The sequence below is a fragment of the Ursus arctos genome, unplaced genomic scaffold (genome assembly GCF_023065955.2).
Source record: "Ursus arctos isolate Adak ecotype North America unplaced genomic scaffold, UrsArc2.0 scaffold_7, whole genome shotgun sequence".
Classification (NCBI taxonomy): domain Eukaryota; kingdom Metazoa; phylum Chordata; class Mammalia; order Carnivora; family Ursidae; genus Ursus; species Ursus arctos.
In genome coordinates, this window is record NW_026623089.1 from 7,938,675 (window position 1) to 7,958,288 (window position 19,614).

The following is a 19,614-nucleotide window of genomic DNA, read 5'->3' on the forward strand; positions in this document are numbered from 1 at the left end:
GGACCCAAACTTTTTTGATTTATTAATAGTTCTTAAGACTCACTGTGTGTGTGAGGGATAACTGACTTGAGGATGTTCGCCATAGGCAGAGTTAAAGAAGAAAAAGGATCTAGAACACCACGGATGAAAGTAACAGCAGGAAGCCTTCACGCAGGACCTGTGTTAATTTACTGTGTTAGCAGTTCACTTGTGTCAACATGGTCAGCCCTCCTGACCACCCTAGGAGGGCGGGGACTGTTTCCTGACCTTACTGATGGGGAAGCCCGGTCACCAAGGAAATCTAGAACTCCACCCCTTGTTATTCATTCTCTCATTCTCTATCTTGGTTGTATAACAGAATCACCTAGGGAAATTTGGGAAAATATCTGTACTGGAACTCCATCTCAGGCCACTTTTTAAAGCAGAATCCTTAGGAGAAGGGCCTGGAGGTCTAAATTGTTAAAAGCTCTCCTTGGGTTTCTAACGTATGGCAGACGTCAGAACTACTGCCTGATACCTTTATATATCTTAGTACTTTAGTGCCCTTAGGAGCAAAGTCCATCCCAGCCAAGACTGTCCCCAGATTTAGTAACAGAAACCAAGTAATCCCGAGCTGTGGACAGTGTTTGCATGCTGGGCCCGAAGGGAGAGGGGCTAGCGTTTATTAGGACAGACTAAAAGAGCAGTGCCTATGCGGAGTGCTTTGCCTATGAAATCCTGTTCAGCCTTTGCCCCCGGTGTGGTGCTTGGAAAGCTCAGGGGGCGCTGACCAATAAGAAACCCTTGGATACCTGAGAATCTGGTTGAAGAGACAGAATGGAGAGATAGCCTCACGAACACATTTACAGAACAAGGACTCGCCAAGGGCAAATTGGCCAGGCTCAAAGCACGGGCTCACGGGTGCCGAGAGAAGGAGCCAGCCGCCCAGTCCAAGTGCCAGAGACGTCCCTGAGGTTGGAGCCATTAGACTAAGCCCAGACGCCTCTCCGCCTCATCCCAGGGAATCAACAAACCCAGTTTGTCTCAACGTCATTTAATCTGAGACACGCACACAGAGCTTCCAGACACCCGTCAGCCTAGACCGAGAGGTGGGACATGCTAAGGAGATTGTCTTGCTCTCTTGCTCTTCGGAAATCAGGACAGTGCATCTGGGCCTGAGCTCTGTGAATCGTCCCTGCTGCTCTGCATTCTCTGGCATTCGTAGGACCCTGCGCACCGTTCCATTTTACGGAGCACTTGTGGGTTAATTCAGCTTGCTCACTGCACATCTCAGGCTATCTTTCGAGCCCAGAAGCTGGGCAAATATCCACTCAGCTGGTGCAATTAATGTCAAAAGCAATGAATCTAAATGCATGTAAAATGAGCCACTGCACAGAGACTCTGGGTAGCTGGTGTCTTTAAATAGTTGTTCCGTGTGGAAGACCGGAGTCCTTCCAGAAAAGGAGCGCTAGTGGAGTGTACTTTATTGCCCTGGGCAACTCTGCTCACCATCACTTGGTGATGTAGAGCCAAGGGGACACTTGGAATGGTCGGTGCAGCCCCTGCAGGGGATGGTGGGTGACCCCCAGGTGGAAACTGTTCAGGGGAACAGCTATCAATCCTGAAGGGTGTTCAAGCCGGAAGCGATTTGCCATTTGGATTCCTGGCTCCCGGGGACGAGAAAGAAGCCAGCATTTTTAGCAATTCCCCGTATGGAGTCTGCTGGGTTACTATAGAAATCTTTCTACTTCAGAAAAAAAAAAAAATGTTGGTTTATCCTAGTATTGAGAGAGACATTTCCAACAAACAAAAAAAAAAAAAGAGAGAGAGAGAGAGAGAAACAGCAGTGGAGCAGGAAGAGAAAAGAGAAAATAGAAAAACATATTGCATGGGAAATGCTAAGAATGTGCGCAGGAAATATTTCTAGAGCACTGACTTAAGGCGCTGTTCTCCTGCAGGGGGAGCCCCAGCGGGTGGGATGGGAAGGGAAGGGGAGGGCAAAGAGCAGGTTGCAGGTCATTGATGTCGCCAGGCAGAGTGAGTCTGTCCCTCTAGGAGTGCTCCAGCCTTCACAGCATGTGACACCCTTTCTAACTGCTGGGTCACCTCTTTGTCTATATACTTCTCCTTCATTTAGGACCACGAGGGCAGAGACTGTCACTTTGTCATAAACCGGTAATGTGTACTAGATAAATATGTACATCGGAGGTCCTTCCAGGGGAGATATTTGGGGGTAGGAGGGAGAAATGACTGGCCCAGTGGGCCTGGTTGGGGAGGGTTTGGGTGCAGATGGGGTCGGCTGTGGTCCAGGGCCTTTGGCCAGCCTTAGGTGGGTGGAGACAGAAGGGAGGGCACTCCAGGCAGCCAAGAGCAAGGGGATGGTGGTAGGAGCAGAATGGTATGCTTCTGGAACAGTCTGCTGGGAGAGGAGGTTTGCCTGCGTGCTGGGAGAAGCTTTTGTCTGGAGTCTGAGGATCAGAGATTTTTACATGGCACAGCAGTGTTTTGGGGAGATCCATCTGGAAGGCATGTGGGGAGTGGACTGGTGGGGACGGCCGCGGTCCCCAGGAGAGCAGCCACCAGGCCTGAAGAGGGATGAGAGAGAGGCAGCTCTGAGGAGGACTGGCTAGTCCTAGGTCCCCTGTTGGAATGAGTTGGGGGAGAGAGAGGGGTCTGGCAAGGTTCCGAGGAGGGTGGGGTACCGTCCACAAAGGGAGGAAAATAAGTGGTTTTGAAGAAAAGGTTCATGATTTGACTTTGGTGTTGGGCATGATGCTGTCAGGGCGCCATGTCCAGGAAGTCGGGTTGGCTGGCCATGAGGTAGGGTGTAATGCAGACATGGGTCGAAGGCGGCCAGCTAAGGGCGTTGTTTCCAGGGCAGTGAAGGCGGGTCAGGGGCACCAGGCTGTGGGGCAGCAGCTGAGCCTGCCCAGGCGGCGGAGGGCGATGGTGGCAAGATGCCAGGGCAGGGCAGCCGGCCTGTGGACCCGGACAAGCCCACCTCCTACCACCATCCCCCCCCCCCCCGCCCTCTGAGATTCCTTCTCCACGGGACCAGATGCAGTGCCTGTTTCTCAGGCAAATGAATAAAGCTGGTGGAAGGGGATTTTTTCTCTTCTCCCCCACCCCCCCTTTTTTTTTTTAAGATTTTTTATTTATTTGAGAGAGAGAGCGCACAAGACAGAGAGCGAGCAGGGGGGAGGAGCAGAGGGAGAGGGAGAAACAGGCTCCAAGCGGAGCAGGGAGCCCGACATGGGGCTCGATCCCAGGACCCTGGGATCATGACCTGAGCCGAAGGCAGACGCCCAACCAACTGAGCCACCCAGGCAGCCCCCCCTCCTCCGCCCGCCGATACCCTTTTTAAAAACATTTTAATTCTTTGGAGAAACCATGTTATGTCAACATCAAATGCAAACCCAAAGTCTAAGGTCAATGTCCCTTGAAACCACTGACCCTTGAAAATCAACCATCTGCATTTCCCCCCATTCCTGTCCAGAGTTTCAGGTTCTGCATTCACAGAGTTCATACGATTTTAATGCGAGGATGGTGATAATTTTGCCTTGCTTCCTGACTTAATTTTGGATCACAAGCCATTTTCCACACTGTCCCCATAGTTGTAACTGTGATGCTGCAGAACGTCCCAGGGTGCGGAGGGGGCAGATGGAGCTTGCTCTCCCCCGCTGCCTTCCTGCCCTGGAGCACTGGGACATCTCCGGGCTTAGTGCCCCCGGGAAAGGGTGAAACACCACAGCAAGTGCCGTCGTGCCTGTCATCGTAGCGTCCTTTATGCAGAAGTCCCTTCTTGTCTATTACTGGAAGCTGAGCTGCTAGAGGAAGGAGCTCTGTTTCTCCGTCCTGCAGAGGAGGAGGGCAGCAGAGCCCAGGATTCAGTAGATACGAGGTCAGCAAAGTGTATGCGCATCTTGGGGATGAGGAAACAGAGTCTCAATGAGGCTCAGACTCTGCAGACCCAGGCGCTGTGTAGTGATCATTCTCAACCTGGTTTCATTATCACCCCCCCCCCCGAGGCTTTTTAGACACTTTCTTAATTATCCTCCACCCATTATATTAAATATTAACGAGTAAGATTTTGTTGGGTAGGGCTGAGCTTTGGAGGGCCACAAAGCATTGTGGTGTGTGAGGCCTTTCGCCCAGACAACCAGTTTTTGCCTCCTGGGGGGTAATGTTGCCCCCACTGAGAATGCATGCTCTGATGGGGTGCCTGGGTGGCACAGCGGTTAAGCGTCTGCCTTCGGCTCAGGGCGTGATCCCAGTGTTATGGGATCGAGCCCCACGTCAGGCTCCTCCGCTATGAGCCTGCTTCTTCCTCTCCCACTCCCCCTGCTTGTGTTCCCTCTCTCGCTGGCTATCTCTGTCTCTGTCGAATAAATAAATAAAATCTTTAAAAAAAAAAAAAAAAAGAGAATGCATGCTCTGAGGCCAGGAAGAAGTTCTAGTCTTTACTGTCATTTTAACCATCAAGACTGCAACTCCAATAAGACATCTTTGACTCTTTTCAGGAATAAGCAAGGTGGACCCCCAGCCAGGTCTTTAATGGGGAGGGTGGCCACTGGAGAAACCCTTCCTGGCATTTCAGAGAGAATTTCTGTCTGTGCAGAGAGAACTGTAAAGAACCTTCATAAAGGAGATTCCTGAAATGCCTGTGTCCTCATTCTCATGTGTAAAGGTGCCCGTGACACCTCAGCACAAGGAGGGAATGTGGGCCGGAGGAAAGTGCTAGGATGGCTGCAGTATGCAGAGGTGACTGGTGAGTCACGGCTGAGGCCATCCCATACCGACAGATGTCTCCATGGCTAAGTGTGCATCCAGCGGAAGGCGGAGTTTGTTCTCCAGTGTCAAGGTCACAATCTCTAACACAGGTGGCATGTTGCTCCTGCAGCTGATTGGATGGAGGAGGAGGGTGGGCATTAAGGGACAGCCAAGCTCCATGCTGAGTGGTTGTGTTTGCTGCGTTTTTAAGGGTGACTCGAGGGGCTGTGCGTGCAGAACTAGTCATTGATCCGAACCAAGGCAGTGGATCACCTTCTGCTCAGGATTTGCTGAGGTCGATGCTGGTAGATGAGGATGACTGCAGTCTGCAGGGACAAGGATGCGGGGCCTCAGATCAGCTGGCGATGGCGCTGCGGCCATTTTCAGAACGGTCGTGATGTGCAGCTGACAAAACAGGCGGCAGAGATGTGCTCATGTCATTGCTTTGCTGCACCTTCAGGGACAGAGAAGAGCCCTGAGTCTGAAGCACCTGGTACCAGCTGGGTGACCGTGGGCAAATCACTCCATGTCTCTCTGAGCCTCAGTCTCCGTATCTGTAGAATGGGGACCGTCACCTCTGCCTTACCTACTTCACCTGGTGGTCAAGACAGTGAAATTTAGGGAAGGAATAGAATGTGTGGCTAATGCAATGGTTGACATCATTAGTGACATTATCTCTGTGTCCCTTGGGAAGATGTGATGCTGTGCGCGTGGTCACACTTCAGCCCTGCAACATGTATGTGTCCCCACCGTGACGGGCCTGGAAGCTACGTTTCCCTCACGTGCAGTCTCTCCACTGAGGGTGGGTTTCTGCTTTTGCCCTGCTGCGGACGAGAGTCCTTTATCGTCAGCCCCCCCTTCCTCTCGAGGGCAGCCTGTGCTCCTGTGACTAGCAGAGCCCTCCTTACGTCCTCTGGCAGCTCGTCTCATCCCCTCAAACCGAAGCTGTCTGTCTAACGAGTTCAACTTCAAACATAAAATTCAGGAAATAACATATATCTAATTCGACTTTCTCATCAAAGCCCCCTTTCCTCACTCTTTCACCATGTGACCCACCATTATCATGGCTTCCCTACACCCTCTTACTTAGCATCCGTGAATTGGGTCATCAAACGGCTCCCCTCTGTTGCTGCACTGTGAGCTCCAGGAGGGTGGGAGCCGTGTCTTTCCTCAGCCTGACACATCAAAGATGCTCATTAAATTGTGAGAAAAAATTGATATTCAGGAATAAATATTTATTTAGGCAGCGTTATGGAGATCGAAGGCTCAGTCTGTCCCTTAAAGGATCTGTAGTCTTGCGATGCCTGGGTGGCCCAGTCAGTTAAGCGTCTGCCTCCGGCTCAGGTCATGATCCCAGGGTGCTGGGATCGAGGCCCACATCGGGCTCCTTGCTGCGCGGGCAGCCTGCTTCTCCCTGTCTCTCTGCCTGCTGCTCCCCCTGCTTGTGCTCTCTCTCTCTCTGTGTGTCAAATGAATAAATAAAATCTTTTAAAAGAAGGATCTGTAGTCTAGTGAGGAGACAAAAGGAAAACAGGAAACCACAGTAAAAGGGTAAGACCCCAGCCAAAGGAGGTGATAAGCACAACCCGAGGAGAATATTCCAGGCAGAGGGGTTAGCGCTGGTGTTTAGGGAGGGTGAGGGCATGCAGGGGGGCCGTGGGAGGGGAACAGCAGGTGGCTGTCTTGGGAGCTCTGTGCCATTCATGCACAGCCATCATTGCTTCGAGCCTTAACTTGGTTTTGTTTTTCAGCTGATGAAGGTTGTGAACGAAATGTGCCCTAACATCACCAGAATTTACAACATCGGCAAGAGCCACCAGGGCCTGAAGCTGTATGCCGTGGAGATCTCCGACCACCCTGGGGAGCACGAAGTCGGTGAGGTTGCCCCTCTGTGATCCACCTGTTCCTCCATGCCCGGTGCCTTCTTAAAGAGCCAGGAGATGGCTCACCCCTGTGAGAACATTCCTGAAACAGGCCAGGAGCTGTCCACGCACCACTCGCACACAGACAGGTTCTGCAGATTTTGGTTCTGTGAAGCGCTCTCTTATCTTGTGATATGAGCTGTTGACTTATTTAAGGTAGGGATACCTGCCTTTTCTCCAACTGAACCACATTTATTTATTTATTTTAAAGATTTTATTTATTTATTGGACAGAGATAGAGACAGCCAGCGAGAGAGGGAACACAAGCAGGGGCAGTGGGAGAGGAAGAAGCAGGCTCATAGCAGAGGAGCCTGACGTGGGGCTCGATCCCAGATCGCCGGGATCGCGCCCTGAGCCGAAGGAGCCACCCAGGCGCCCCTGAACCACATTTAATTCTGTTCTCCAGCTCTGAGGCCACACTTTGGTCACACTGACCAAAGAAAAAAGTGGCCAGAGACGGTTAGGACCAAATCCTTTTATGGAAGGAAATTCTGGACTTCAGGCCTTAATGGCTTAAGTTTTGAGGGAGGTCCCCTAATATTTTTTTATTTCAATTCCATTTTTGAGCATTTCCTATCTTTAGCCGTTTCTCTTTCAGTTACTCCTGAATCCCAGTTCCTTGGATTCTCCTCTGGGTCAGAGGGGTTTCTCTGGTTTTCTTTTCGGGAAATCTATGAGTCCTTTAGAAATCCACCAATTTTTAAGTCTGAGATTCGTCTGCTTCATTCAACTACAAAGTTGTCACTATTTCAGGAGTTCCTCGTAGGAGTTTCTTTGAAAGGGTAAGGACTTTATCCTAGGTAAAATCACATTTCCTCAAAAGCAGTAGCTTTGCCTGTGAGAGAAGAAGTATTGTCAGCCCCTGCCGGGCACTGATAAGCCCCAACGCTGGGAAAGCTGAGCTCGGAGGAGGAAAAACTCAAAGGAGCCCCCTTACAAAATTGTGTCAGTGCCAATGTCCCTGCTGATCTGTTTCCTGCTTTGTGTCCTTGTAAAGTTTAATAGGACCTTCTTTTGAGAAGAATGATTGCCTCCCAAAAGAGAAAAATCATGGCTTGTGTTTAATTTGTAAATTTTAAACCTTACGCACTGTGTTACTTTCTCCCTTCTTGCTGAATAAGAATAAACATGATTACCCAGGGGCTGGTATCGCTGAAGATTTTCTGCACATTTTCTTATATGCCTATTTGGGAATTTTAAAAAAGTGTAGTGATATAATTTGGGGGCCTATTTGAAAGAAGAGATGCGGTAAAATTGTAAGTTGATACTACTTACTACTCAGATTTTTTTTTTTCCTAAATGGTAAGGGCTGGGGCGCCTGGGTGGCTCAGTCATTTAAGCGTCTGCCTTCGGCTCAGGGCATGATCCCAGGGTTCTGGGATCAAGCCCCGCATCGGGCTCCCTGCTCCGCTGGGAGCCTGCTTCTCCTCTCCTACTCCCCCTGCTTGTGTTCCCTCTCTAGCCTGCTGTCTCTCTCTCCGTCAAATAAATAAATAAAGTGTTTTTAAAAAAATGGTAAGGGCTGTTCTGCTAGAAGCATCGATAAGAACCTGTGTTTTTTCCCGTCTTTGAGTAAAGGCGAGCCGGAGTTCCACTACATCGCCGGGGCCCACGGCAACGAGGTGCTGGGCCGGGAGCTGACCCTTCTGCTGATGCAGTTTCTGTGCCAAGAGTACTTGGCCCACAACGCACGCATCGTCCATCTGGTGGAGGAGACCCGGATTCACATCCTCCCCTCCCTCAACCCCGACGGCTACGAGAAGGCCTACGAAGGGGTAAGGATGCCACTCCCCTCACCCAGGGCAGCAGTTAGGCCCCCGCCGCAGAGCATGCTGGGCCTTGAGTCGATTTCAGTCTCATATCACTGGCTTCCCTGTCAGTGTCTCTCTGCTGAGACAGGGAAGCTCACAGGGTTCATGAGAGACGCAAAGCAGGAGTTGAGAACCGTGGGCAGTGGAGAGGTGGACTTGCCAACAAACTGGAGAAAATGAGCACGAAGGAGTAATACAGATTGCATTTTCAATGATTACAATAGGACAGAATAAATTAACTGAACATTGATCGAGCACATAATCAAGGAGGCCCTTTAATTCGATTGTTGCCTATAATCCTCTCAGTGCTCTGAGAAGAGTTGTTTTGATTATTCCGATATATCATTTACATTTCATGTTCTACTTACGATGTCGACTTTGTGTAGGTTACAGTTATGTGTAGACTATTACTAGTATTATCTGGGAATAAAGTGGAAAACTGTACTTGGTACCTATCACATGCAAGCCTTAGAATATAGAATTATGGTTGTGTTTGTGGGTACAGTGTTGGTTGGGGATTTTCAGTGCCCGATTTGCAAGGTCCCTTGGTCAGGGTTTGTGAGCCAGACTCGTGGGCACGGCAGGGAGAATGCATTAGCCAGGTGATGGTTGATTTTGCAATGTTGGGCTCTTGGATTCGTTCCTACTCAGAGTTTCATCTGACTAGTCTAGAAGCTCTCTGGGGGTGGGGGGTAGAAGGGAAGGGATGTAATACTTCTTGAACATGGCCATGTGTCTGGGGCGAGGCTCTACATTCCTTCTTGGGGTGATTTGGTGATATTACCCACCACCCACCAAGCAGTACTAGAAGATGCTTCAGTGTTCCCTCCTGGGTGCTGTCTTTGGACCAGAGGACCTGTGAGGCTTAGAGACACACCCGGGTGGGGATGGTGGGCGTGGAGATGGGGACGTCTTGTGTGAGAGAAGTCTGGAAGCCTGCGGGTCCCTCCCCTTTGGAATTGTCTTCCAGGGCTCAGAGCTGGGTGGCTGGTCCCTGGGGCGCTGGACCCATGATGGCATCGACATCAACAACAACTTCCCCGACCTAAACACACTGCTCTGGGAGGCAGAGGACCGAAAGAACATTGCAAGGAAAGTTCCCAATCACTATATTGCAATCCCTGAGTGGTTTCTGTCTGAAAATGCCACGGTGAGTAAAAATACCCCATCATCTGCAGAGCAGTGGAAGGCCAAAGTTAACACCCGCTGGTATTTGCAGCGGATCTGACATTTAAGAACAAGACAAAACCATTTTTTTTCTTTCATGTTTTCTCCCGAAGTGGGGAAGTGTGCTAGATAATAACTACCTTTAACGTTGATATTTGCAGATATTCTTCATAAAAGAGAAATCATTGAATTAGATTTCTTTACAACCACACAGGGCTTTAAAAACAACAACAACAGGGGCGCCTGGGTGGCACAGCGGTTAAGCGTCTGTCTTCGGCTCAGGGCGTGATCCCGGCGTTATGGGATCGAGCCCCACATCAGGCTCCTCCGCTATGAGCCTGCTTCTTCCTTTCCCACTCCCCCTGCTTGTGTTCCCTCTCTCGCTGGCTGTCTCTATCTCTGTCAAATAAATAAATAAAATCTTTAAAAAAATAAAAAATAAATAAAAAAAATAAATAAAAACAACAACAACAACAACAACAAAAAGCCGAAAACCCTGCCCCTGAATTCTGTGGCGTCATTACTATCCTATTATCTGCAGCCTTGGCAGTGCTATGGAATTGCTATGAAATTGTCCTTAGACCTTACCGATTGCTTGAGAGACCTTAATTTTATTTTAATAAGTCCCCACAGATTATGTATGTGTGTAGTGCTTCTTTGGAAAGAAAAAAAAATCATTGAATGAGAAATGTTTCCCCCCAATTTTCCCGTCTTCTTTTGTAGAGTGTGTTGGAGAAAGAATTTTCAGAAAATTTTGCACACCTTTCATTGCCTCTTCTACGCATAGCCGCCTACCTCTACCCCTGACCTCTGATTGTGTTTGTCCTTCAGGAGGGCTGCCTTGCTTGCTTATGTGAGTTAGGGTTAGGTTCAGTGGGAACAATGGAAAAACCAAAATAACAGCCTAATGAGGACCGTAAAGGCAGATGATAGAAGCCCGGCCCGCCAGAAGCCCTGTGAGCATCAAGAACCAATGACTCATCTGTCTTTCTGCCTCCGCCATGTTAGCACGTGACTTCCATTCTCAAGATCAAAATCCAAGATGGCAGCGGGTGCTCCAACTGTCATGTCTGTGAAGGAAGAGGGGAGCAAGAGTTAAGAAAAAAACAAAAAAGAAAAAAGAAGACCCTCCTTTTAGACAACGCGGTTAATTTTAAGAGTCGTTCCTAGAGTTCCTCCATAATGCTTATGCTTCAATCTCATTGGCCAGAATTTAGTCAAAACATGCTATCAACCCACTGCGGGGAAGGCTGGAAAATGCTGTGTTTTAGACAAGCACATTGCAAGCTCAAGAAAAACAAAAATAAAAATAACTTGCTTCTGTTCCTGAGGAATCAAGGAAGAAATGAGGAATGGATAGAAAGCAACTCCCCCGCTCTGCCTTGGGGCTCCAGCCCGCCGCATGGGTGGGCACCACTTACTGGAGGAAGGCCAGCACAATTGCCTCATTTAGGGACACGCAGGATGGTGTTATCCAGGCCCTCAAGAAGCAACCAGTGAAGTGGTATAGACAGACAGTGGCAGTATCTGTGGTTAGGGGGCCCACGGGCAGGTAAAGAGTTCAAGGCCATGGAGTCTTTTGTGTTCTCTCTCAGATTTCCTAATTCCATCCTATACAATCCCCCCCACACCCACATACTCTTTTCTTTCAAGCTAACGTACTGGGGCGCCTGGGTGGCACAGCGGTTAAGCGTCTGCCTTCGGCTCAGGGCGTGATCCCGGAGTTCTGGGATCGAGCCCCACATCAGGCTCCTCTGCTATGAGCCTGCTTCTTCCTCTCCCGCTCCCCCTGCTTGTGTTCCCTCTCTGGCTGGCTGTCTCTATCTCTGTCAAATAAATAAATAAAATCTTTAAAAAAAAAACAAAAAAAACCCTAACATCCTAATGACGACTGGTAAAGCTGAGAATTCAAGTGATGTTGTAATTTGGGAACTCTTGGACCAGAATTGGAATATGGTTGCCAGCGTTCTTGGCCCTGAGGCTATGAGAAATAAGGAATTATTCAGCATAGTCATAGAAAGCCCTTGACTATCAGTCTTTGCTTTAAGACTAGAATTTAGCTTTCTGAGCTGCTTGTTTTTGGGAAACACACAGGGAATCTCACAGATCTGCCACCACCAATATCTTTTTCAGTTGTGCTTATGTTAGGTAAGAAGTCAGCAAAGAAAACGACTTGAAAAGCAGTCAACAGGCTTGACGTAGGGATCTGTAAGAATTCTACAACCACTAGGCAGGTAATAATATAGTGTATAATATAAAAAAAAACTATAATATAGTTTTCAAAAATTGACGATGTCTGGGCTGTAAAGGAAATCTCAACCAGTTTCAGAGAATAGGAGTCAGACCATCGTGCTCTCACCAACATACTGTCCAACCAGAAGATAGTAATAAGGTTAATGAAAATATCACCACGTCTTTAAGAAAATTAAAAAAAACACATACTTCTAAATAACGAGTCAAAGAAAAAGATTGTACTGGCAAGTAAAAAATAGTTAGAACCCAACAGTAATGAAAACGTTACATATCAAAATTTGCGGTGTGCCACAAAAACTCATGTGCTTTCAGGAATTTTATACCTTTCAATGATTATATTCCAAAGAAGAAAGGCTAAAAATTAGCTAAAGAAACTAGCACGCAAATAACAGAAGAGCCCCCCCGCAAATGTATAAAGATCGTGATTGAAAATCAGAGCAGAAACCAGTGAAATGATAGAAACACCAAGAAGAAAAATATGAAGGGATTTGTCTGTAGAAAGAATCATTTGGTAGGATTTAATAATCACTCCCAGTAAAATCTCTTAGTGAAATTTTATAATACAGATAACTAGTTTCAGGGTGAAGAAGGCTATTTTAAATGACATTAATCATAAAATAAAAGATTAATAAACTCAACTGCATCGAAATAAGAAAGCTTGCTCATCAAAATTTTTAAAACCGTAAGAGAGAAGCTAAAAACCGAGAGAAATTATTTGCAAATTAGGTAATTGGAAAAGAATTAAAACTTTAAAATACATAGAGAATAACAAATAAGAAAAATATAAACGGCCCAATAGAAAAATGGGAAAAAGAATAGGAAGAGGCAATTTGTGGAAGAGGAAACATGGTTAATAAACATGAAAATATGTTCAGCCTTCCTAGTACTAAGGAATGCAAATAAGAGAACAGTTTACACCCACTGGTTGGCAAATTAAGAAGTCTGACGGTAGCTGAGCGTTGGAGAGGGTATGGGGCCAGGGGATCTCTCAGGCATAGTGGGTGCAAGTGTAAATTAGCACCGTGACTTCGGAAAATAATTTGATTATCTTGTAAAGTGAAATATGTGTATTTCCTATGACTCTGCCGTCCCACTTCTGGTGATTTATGCAAGATAAATTTCAGCACATGTATGCCAGAAGAAAGCTCAAACAACACTGTTCGGTACAGCAAAAAATGGAAAATTACCTGTATGCCCACCATCACAAGGACAGATTAAACGATGACATCCTCATACCAGAGTGGGAGGGGCTGAGCTACAGCTTTAGGCAATAATCCAGACGCGCCTTGGAAACATGAATCGAGAGAAACAAATGGCAGAAGACAACAGTGTGGTTACCCCCTTTTTAAAAGATCAAAAGCAAGTAAAACCAAATAATATATTCTTAAGCATACACATATAGGATAAAACAAAAAGAATGAGAAGCATGTCATTGAGGATACGTTACCTCTGAGTGGGAAGCAGGAGGATGGGGCAGAGGGAATCACGTATTATGCAGAAATTGTCCGTAAGATCTGGTTTGGGGCGTGGATGGTGGGTTTACGGGTGTTTATTGTATCAACGTAGAGAAGAGGACAAGCATGGACCAGCAATGATACTGTGTAATGAGCCAAGTGCTACATGGAGTCCCATCCAGAGCCCTGATGTGTTTAGGAACAAAAACCTTAATGAATCCTATCAAGTCAGTTTCATTCCTCAGTCAGCTTTCTGTACTGCGTAGCTAAGCCATTTCCAGTGTTTATTTCTTTACCATTATCAAATTTTATTCTGCTGGAATTCTCTTCACAGGAATCAGTAACTTAGGATAAATTTTTGAATTCATATCAGTATTGACCATGTCAGGCTTTCTAATTTTTGCTTCTAACATTGTCAGTTCCTCCCTCCCTTCCTCCCTCCCTCTCTCTCTCTTTCTTTCAACTTTTTACCATAAAAAAATGCCAGTCATACAGAATTGGAGCAAAAGCTTTCAGGGCCCCCATTGCCCATCTCAATTTCAACACCCGTCCGTTCACGTACCATCTACATCTGTACCCACTTTCTCCTCCTCTCCAGAATTACTGAGGCAAATCCCAGGAGTGGTGTCATTTCATTTGCAAATATTTCAGTAAGTATTTCTAAAAGCTCAGAGTCTCTTTTAAAACCGTGAACAGTTACCATTATCATATCAAGCTCAGTTATTTCTTAGTATTATAAAATATCCAGTCAGGGTTCACATTTGCCCTATTATCATTCTCCCTCTCATAGGTGTTTTTTTTTTTTTTTAAGATTTATTTATTTGTTTTGGAGAGACAGAGCGGGCAAGGGGCAGAGAGAGAGGGAGAGAGAGAATCTCAAGCAGTCTCCGCACTGAGTGCAGAGCCCGGGGGGCGGGGGGGCTCAGTCTCACAACCCATGAGATCACGACCTGAGCCTAACTCAAGAGTTGGCTGCTTACCCGACTAGCCACCCAGGCGCCCCTCCTGTGGTTTAGCCAACTCAAGCTTCCTCATTGTGATCAGGTGTGTTGACTTTCCAGTTTCCTTTAACCTTTAGTTTTCTCCTGTTTCACTTCCTGCCTTTTATCCTTGAAATTTTGCTGTCGTTCAGCTCATTGCTTATCTTGTAACAACTAGGCTATCAGCGACTAGATCATCTTGTCGCATTTTCCGCTGTCTGGGTGCTGCCAGCCGTATACTTACCATGTCATGTAACCTGTGCTTCTGTGTTTCCTATAAATTGGCAAAGAGATGTAGACCAGCCTAGGCTCCATGGAACAGGGGTGGCAAGCGACAGCCTGTAGGTGGGCTACTCCCGCCCAGGCTTGTTGGTATAAATGGTGCTTTATTGGAATGCAGCCCTGTTCATCTGCATATTGTCTCTGGTGCGTTCCTGCTACAAGGACAGCGTTGGGTAGCTGGGACAGAGACCGCAGGTCCCTCAAAACCTAAAGTATTTCCCATCTGGTCCTTTGCAGAGAAGGGCCGCCGGCCCCTGGGTGAGAGGCTCGGTCCTCTTCCTGGTTGATATTTTTCTTTGAGGTGTATATTCTTCTCTTGGGAGACACATTCTGTTGGTTCTCGCTCCTTCTCTGCTCTTTGGAGCCAGGGATGAACATGCCTGGCCCATTGATTCATTGGTGTTGCCAAGTGTTTTTAGGCTAACTCTGTCTTTCCCTCTGGGCGTTAACTAGAATATTCCTACAGAAAAGAAACTTCCCTAGATTTCTCTTTCTTTATCCATGATTTGCACCAAGTCCAGTTTTCCTCGGACCGATTTTGAAATTCTGCATTTTTGCTACAAGTATTCCATAAATTGGTTGCTCTTTCAACTCTGTCACTGTTTGGAAAGTAGGGAGAGAAAGCAGTTTCCTTCCTGTTGTATTCATCAAAGCCTGTTTAAATCTGCCGTGCTCGCAGGTGGCGGTGGAGACCAGGGCTGTCATAGCCTGGATGGAAAAAATTCCCTTTGTACTGGGCGGCAACCTGCAGGGGGGCGAGCTGGTGGTGGCGTACCCCTACGACATGGTGCGGTCCTTGTGGAAGACGCAGGAGCCCAGCCCCACGCCTGACGACCACGTGTTCCGCTGGCTGGCCTACTCCTATGCCTCCACGCACCGCCTCATGACCGATGCCAGGCGGAGGGTATGTCACACAGAGGACTTCCAGAAAGAGGACGGGACTGTCAATGGGGCCTCCTGGCACACTGTCGCCGGAAGTAAGTCTCTGATGGCCTTGCTGTCGCTGTGGAGCTCAATGTAATGGACGGCGGGGACAGGGGGGGACCCAGCCTGCCCTTATCATCTGTCATGGGGATAGTAGCTACTGCAGTCGGCCTTTGACAGGGTGCCAGCGCTCCTGACTCCTGCACAGACTCCTCCTTAATCCTTCTGATAGTCTTGGGGGGATGTGGCTACTCCCTGTTTCATGAACGAGATCACCAGGGCTTGGAGGTCTGGAGGGATCTCTCCAAGCAAGAGGGGGCAGAGCCAGGTCTGTTTGGCTCTGTGGTCTGCTCGTAGCACCAAGCTGTTTGGATTCTGTAGGGTCCGAGATGGGTAAATATAGACTTGGAAGGAAGTATCAGACCAAAAAGCTGGGGCCAGGTGTTTTCACCCAGAGCTGTGCCCATCATGGGAACATCCCATGCTGTAGGTCCCCAGAAGGGCCGGCATCGATCCCATGCTCAGGTGTGAAGTGACTCCAAGCTGCAGGTGTGTCCTGAGGCCCGACTCATAGTGAACACCATTTCACACACCGCCCCTCTGCCAGACGTTGGTGGCCTGGCCTCCCAGGCAGAACAGGGCGTTTGGTCGAAGCCCGCCTGTGTGCGATGTGGGGAATATGCGGTTTTGCGCCTGGCATCCACGCAAGACCAGAGAGGGCTCCAGCAGGGACTTTGGGAATTCCTTCGCAGCAGCCACGGAGGACCCCAGGGTCCCATTTCAGGATAAGCTTTCTTTGCTGTGTCCGGGCTGTGCTGGCCCAGGGCTCCCAGACGAGGAGGGATGAGGATGTCACATTCCCTAAGGTCCTTCAGCTTTGGGATGGCAAGACCCCAAGCATAATGCTCATTGCTTATTTTCTTGACTTTGTGGGGGTTGTCGAACCACTTTTGAATTTGAAAAATGTTCCATGTCAGCTAGACCTAGATTCACATTCCAGTTCATCACTCAGATGCTGTATGACCCCAGGGGAGTTCCTTGACCTCTCTGAACCCCATATCTTCCGTTTGTTAAATGGACACGATGGTAACGATGAAGATGGTGAGCCCTTTGGGACTGTCGTGAGGCTCACGTGGGTGGCAGGTGTGGGGTGTTTTTTTGTCTAGCTTACCAGGGAGGCGCGCAGCTGGGACCCCCTCCCCTGTCCACCTTCTCCCCCTCCCTGTAGTATGCTCACCATCACCCCTCCTGCTCTCTGTTTCCCTAATTAATTGTCATATCATTTCCCTCTGCTAGATTCAGGCTTCATGTGCTTTTCAGGTATGTGTCTGTGCTTGGGAAGAGAAACTCAAAAAGTAGTGAATAGATTTGTTCCTGTGGCCATGTTTTAACATGTACAGAAAGCTTGCCATTTTCTTCTGGACTCCCTACCCAGCAGAGATGTTTATTTATATGCCATTGTAGTTTTGCCCTGCATAAAATTAAAAAAGAATGGCAAATCCCTGTCGATCTAGAGAATTTTCTCATGGCCAAAAACCATTCTCGCTTCTCAATTCTGCCCTGAAATCCCGCAACAGCCTTAACGTGAAAGATCTGTTTGTTTGTCGCGGCTGCTGCGACTACCTCGGGTCCAGACCCAGCCGGATTCGCCAGTGCCAGGTCAACAGTCACGTTTTGAAAAGTTGGCCGCCACATAATCACATAGGCAGCATTTGATTTTTTCCTATCAATTATATTTTCCATTATTTCAGGGACTTCTGTGGCAGAGCCGTGCGGCGGCTCGAACCTTCTTAATCATTCTTCCTCCCGGCGGTGTGAGGAAGTGCGCGGATGCCTCTCTTTGTAGATTAATGAAATGTGACTTCTAATTTCCTTCCCTCCCCCTCCACCTCCGCTCCATCTTTCTGTTCGGTTCTTGCTCGCTCATTAGCAGTGACTGACAGGCACTAGTTAATGGAGATGGGGCCGTCGAGAGCAGGCTTCGAGAAGGCTCAAAACACACATCATTTGTAGCGTGTGCATTTCAACTCCAGAGTGACGCCAGACCCCCTTGGCTCCCGGGCTGCCATCCCGCGTCCTCTGCCCACGATGACGCGCACGGGCCTTAAGGCAGGCGCAGCTCCGTGCCCCACGCAGAAGCCGTGACGGTAGGACGCTAGGCCAGGAGAGCACAGAGGAACGTCTCGTCCACCCAGCTGGGACCTGGGGTGTGTGGGGGTCTGTCTGGGTCACGTCACAGGTCCCTGCCCCCCATCGTGCTTTTGAAGCTGTTCTTCACCAAATATTCTCGGCTCCCACCATTTGCTGCCAGGCCAGAAGTCAGCAGCAAAGCTAGCCTGACTCAAGCTTTTCCACCCTTCTCCTGGCTTCTCAGCCTCTCACCGACTCGTCGGCACTTCTAGTGCTTTGAAGACACGTTGCAAGGTGGCAGGCCCACTCTACAGTTTCATGCGTAGCATTGATTTATTTCTGTGCCAACAAGGCCTAAAAGGTTGGGAGTAATGAAAATGTTGTGTGCACAGACATCCAGTCCTGTCAGCGTGTCCTGCCTGTGCTCACTAGCGGCCATGGTGTCTGTCGGCCACGCCGTGCCCGCTTGTGATTCCTCCTTCGGGTTCAAGTGGATGCATTGATGCGGGGTTTTGACCAACCTTCTCCAACCAGACCAGGCCCCTGTGAAGGATGTTCCATTAACGTGACAGAGTCCCACCCCTTCCATCCCTCAGCTCTCTGCCTCTGTCTTCTCACAAATGTGGTCCAAGGCCAATCTGGTGACATGTGTGTAGTTCAAATCTGGAATCCGCCAGAGAGAGTGGCTGTATGTTTTGTATCATTTTGCCCATGACTTTCGTGATTAGGCAGATCGATGCGGAATTGCTCTTGTCCCCCAAAGCCGTGATTTTCAATCAGGCCTTTATACTGAGCAGTGCATCACTGAGCGTGATGGCGAGGTAGGCAAGAGGGAGGGAAGACGCGTGGTGAGGACCGAGGCTGGTTATGTAGGAGGACCTGCTCCTTAGCTCAGTCACCACAGAGAAAACCCAGTGCACCCCACTCTGCTCTTTTAGCCTGGACCCTCGGAACCCGAGGGGGCTCGTGGAGGGGCCTCCTGCCGGGCACGTGCTTCCTGTGGTCACGCACAGCATAGCTGCACCGTGTTCTTGCTAATCACCCTGTTCCCCCAAAATAAAAATGTCAGGAAGAACTTCATGCCACCTAACATTCGTTTCTTTCCTTCACAAATATTGGGTGCTGTAGTGGGTTGAATGGTGCCCTCCTCTGAAAAAAAAATCTATCTGTTTCCTAATCTCTGCTACCTGTGAATGTAACCTTATGTGAAAAATGGGTCTTTGCAGGTGTAATTAGACAAGGTTGGGCGTGTTCAGGGTAGTATGGCTGTAGACATTGCAGGTGTAATTAAATTAAGGGTCTCAAGGTGAGGTCATCCTGGGCTACCCAGATGGGCCCTAAGATCATTGACAAATGTACTTATAAGGGACAGAGGAGGAGAGACACACACAGAGGAGAAGGCCAGGTGAAGACAGAGGGAGAGGTTAGAGCAACATGGCCACAAACTCTGGGCGCTACCAGAAGCTAGAGAAGGTGAGAAAGTTTCCTCCCCTGGAGCCTCTGGAGGGAGCACAGTGCTGCCAACACCTCGATTTCAGACTTCCAGCCTCTAGAACTATGGGAGGATACATTTCTGTTGTTTAAGCCCCCCAGTTTATGGTCATTCGTAACAGCAGCCCTAGGATGTTCACGCAGGGCCCGACTCCACGCCAGGCTGGGCGCTCCACGGCCTGTTGCAGTAGTGTCAGGATGTTCGAGATCCATCTGCTGTCAGGCTCTGTGGGTGAGTGCGTTTGCCCTGCGGCCCCCAAGCAGCCAAGACCTGGAGATAAGAGCAAGGTCTTGGCATCACACACACCTAGGTTCAAACCCCGACTCTGGCCCTTTTCAGACACATGGGTCTGGATACATTTCTTAGCTGTTCTCTACCTCTATTTTCTTATTTGTGAAATTGTGCTCTGCTGCCTCCCTCTCTGCTGAGCTTGTGTTCTGTGGGTGCAGAGTGCTAAGGACAGGTGCTGGC

The 19,614-nt window shown here is 48.6% G+C and overlaps 1 protein-coding gene across 1 annotated transcript in view; it reads left to right on the top strand.

Annotated features, from left to right (window-relative positions):
- CPXM2 (carboxypeptidase X, M14 family member 2) overlaps positions 1-19,614 on the top strand; it is a 130,902-nt gene that overhangs the window by 101,893 nt on the left and 9,395 nt on the right. Inside the window, exons 8-11 of the mRNA XM_026494334.4 lie at positions 6,480-6,603; positions 8,229-8,425; positions 9,432-9,611; positions 15,277-15,574. Of these exons, the coding sequence (XP_026350119.3) occupies positions 6,480-6,603; positions 8,229-8,425; positions 9,432-9,611; positions 15,277-15,574 (799 nt within the window). The remainder of the gene's footprint in view (positions 1-6,479; positions 6,604-8,228; positions 8,426-9,431; positions 9,612-15,276; positions 15,575-19,614) is intronic.